Consider the following 3,388-nt stretch of genomic DNA (forward strand, 5'->3'; position numbering starts at 1 on the left):
GTACAATTCCTGTTTATAAAAAATAGACTTATGTGCTTATTTTGTGCATATGTTTCTGTTCCGATCTCAGTTGAAAGATAAGTGTAAATGGAGAAATGACTTACGTCTTGTAGTGTTCAAATTTTGTCTTTTTTTATCTTATAAGTTAACGAAATTTAATTTAATTTAATTTTTAATGAATTTAAGTATTTCCAGATCACATTAATGTGGTCATTATAATTACTGCCTGGTTAATGTTAACCATAATGTTAATGTTATTCTGCAATTAACGTTGTATAAAAATTAATGAAAACGAAGACGACAAAGAAATCTGATTTTTTTTTTAGATCTTCTATGGAGTTTTTTTTTCTTCTTCTTATTTTGTACGCTGGAAAACGTTCACTATATCCTGATATATTTACATTCTTTAGTGACTTTTGCCTGGTTGCATATTCAAGGTTCGATCCAAGCATTATGCTCGATAAGTTCCACATTTTTTTAGTTGTGGGAATGTTATAACCGTGGAGCCAATTCCACAATTCAGTTAAGAGAAGCCATGTAGGCGAGAGTGATGCTGATTGGTTGACCTATCTCTTCTTGTTCAAAATAGGGACGGCCATATCTGAAACTTTGAGCCTGGAATGTTGGTGTTTCTGACCGCTTTGCCCATGTTGTAGCATGTAATCTTCTTCCAAATTTTTCAAAATTGTTCATTAGCAGATAAATTCGTTAGATTAATTAGAGGTAAAGCGTCCATTTCTTTTTTTTTCAGATACATTCTGTGTTATTAGTTGATCGATTCAGAATAAAGATCGATTTCCAAGCATAATTTGAAAGGCCCCGGCATGGCCAGGTGGTTGGGGCGTTCGACTCCCAATCTGAGGGTCGCGGGTTCGAATCCTCGTCACGACAAATATGCTCGCCCTTTCAGGCGTGGTCAATAGTAGTTAATCCCACTATTCGTTGGTAAAAGAGTAGCCCAAGAGTTGGCGGTGGATGGTGATGACTAGCTGCCTTCCCTCTAGTCTTACACTGCTAAATTATGGACGGCTAGCGCAGATAGCTCTCGTGTAGCTTTGCGCGAAATTCCGAAAGAAAACAAACAAAGCATAATTTGGTCGTATTGGATAATTTAATAAAATCTTTTATGTATTGGTGCATAGTTTAGAATATTTTACATAAAAAAGGATCCTGCATCCATTTTATGACTGGTGTCTTCTCTAAAGACATGACAATGATGGTTTATAACCTGTTCTAAAATCAAAAACCTTTGAACCCGAGGCGAGAACCCTTAGATGGGGACGTGGAGAACAAGTTCTTTATCTAATGGTTGAAAACGTGGACTGAAAACGACAGTTATAGATTTTGATTTGTGTGGTCGTTATTTGACGGTGACGTTCTTTTTTTCGCTTCAGCTTGAAGGCATTTAAAATCCGTGAAGAGAATGAATGTTCGATTCTAAAGTAGAGGAAGATAAAAAGACTGTAGAAACCTGTGTTATTGATTTTTGGGCTTTCAAAGTACCTGTACCAAGTGTCTCTTGAAACCTAAAGAACGATAATCTAAGTTTAATGTGATACTGTTCTTAGTGTAGGTTGAATGTTAAATGAAACCCATAGATCGATTGGTAAAGTTAGACGCTCTTAAACCAATAATTTATGTTTTAAATCTATAAGTTTTATCTCATGTTCTTCAAAGGTAAATTAGTGTCTTAAGAAACTTCCCATCTTGATGTTTTTTGTTTTTCTGCTGAATGTTAAATCTCTAATTATTGTAAACCAGGAAAAAACAAGAAAATATTTCCAAATTCGTTACAGCTTTCCATAGATTCTGTTTGCTAATTTTACTAAGTCTTCAAAAATCACACAAAATCATTTTACCACATCAGATATTTCTATGAATTATTTATTAATTCTTCAAAATGAAGAGTAAACTGAAATAAAAATCTGAATTGATACAAAGTTTCTATATATATACTTACGTTTAACAAGTCAAATATTTGTCAGTCACTAACAGCATTTGCAGTTTTTCCTTTGTTTGTTTTTAAATATACCACGCAATTAACTTTCAAACATTTTTATGAAAATATAATAACCTTGCTTGCAAATAGAGAAATATTACAGAGTTATTCGTTTTTTTGTAACAAAAGCAAGCCATACCTGTAGCAGTCCAATAAATGGGTTAACTGAATGTTTTAATATGTAGGCAAACAACGATTTATGAGCATAAGGTATAATTTTATTGATGGTGGAATATCTACATTGGTCCGTTTTGTTCAGATATGATCAGTAACAAACAATAGTAAAGACCATAACTAAAGAAGACATACCACATCTGACCAATGTTCTGTCGAAACATGTAGTATGTTCCACCATCAATAAAATAATTACTTATGCTCGTTGTTTGCCTACCTATTATTATATTAGCATAATGTGATTCCTTACTCAAGTATCAAGTATTTTCTTCTTATAGATAATTTAGAAAAAAATGTCAACTGAATGTTTATATAAAAATATTTCATATTTATAGATAGTTTAGAAAAAATTTTAACTGAATGTTTGTATAAAAATATTTCATATTTATAGATAGTTTAGGAAATAGGTTAACTGAGTGTTTGTATAAAAATATTTTATATTTATAGATAGTTTAGAAAAAATTTTAACTGAATGTTTATATAAAAATATTTTATATTTATAGATAGTCTAGAAAAATAGGCTAACTGAATGTTTGTATAAAAATATTTTATATTTATAGATAGTCTAGAAAAATAGGCTAACTGAATGTTTGTATAAAAATATTTTATATTTATAGATAGTCTACTATAAAATTGTTATAGAGTTTATTTATTTGAAAATAAGATTTCGAACATATAAAATGACTGTTTTATAAAAGTACTGTATGTTTATGATATTCAGACCTTCAGATTGAGAAAGTCTGATATTCTTAAATGCAAAAGTAAATGTGCACACTACATTTCAAAATTTATCTGCAAGATAAAGAACAAAATGACCTGGTCTTGTCGCGAAAAGGAACATCCGCGGAAACCCTAGAAAAATCTACACCCATGAATTACTAGTAGTCCTGATGAAAATATAATTATGAAGATAACAGGGTCTTAATTCAGTAGAAGCTTTAATATTTATATGAATCACATACGCTTTATGACTAACGGAGTTCGGTATCTTTAAAATGGCATACAGCATATATCTTATGATTAATCGTACGTCGCAGCTTTAGTATGATATATTGTTATTAGAAAATGCTGATATCATTCTTACGTCTGCTACTTATTTTACACCTTGACTAGTTTAATTTACTACTTGATATAGATATACTTAATGGACTTACGTCGACATGTTTGTGTGAAAAAGTTTGTTTGTTTGTTTTTTGAATTTCGCATAAAGTCTAC

General features: G+C 30.9%; 1 protein-coding gene across 1 annotated transcript in view; it reads left to right on the top strand.

The window, feature by feature from the left end:
• Positions 1 to 528: 528 nt before the first annotated feature.
• The window catches only part of LOC106470542 (protein turtle homolog B-like), a gene marked incomplete at its 5' end in the record, with an annotated part of 57,637 nt that continues 54,777 nt past the window's right edge, over positions 529 to 3,388 (top strand). The window contains one exon of the mRNA XM_022399147.1: positions 529 to 537. Coding sequence (XP_022254855.1) covers positions 529 to 537 — 9 coding nt within the window. The remainder of the gene's footprint in view (positions 538 to 3,388) is intronic.

The sequence above is a fragment of the Limulus polyphemus genome, unplaced genomic scaffold (genome assembly GCF_000517525.1).
Source record: "Limulus polyphemus unplaced genomic scaffold, Limulus_polyphemus-2.1.2 Scaffold4075, whole genome shotgun sequence".
NCBI lineage: Eukaryota > Metazoa > Arthropoda > Merostomata > Xiphosura > Limulidae > Limulus > Limulus polyphemus.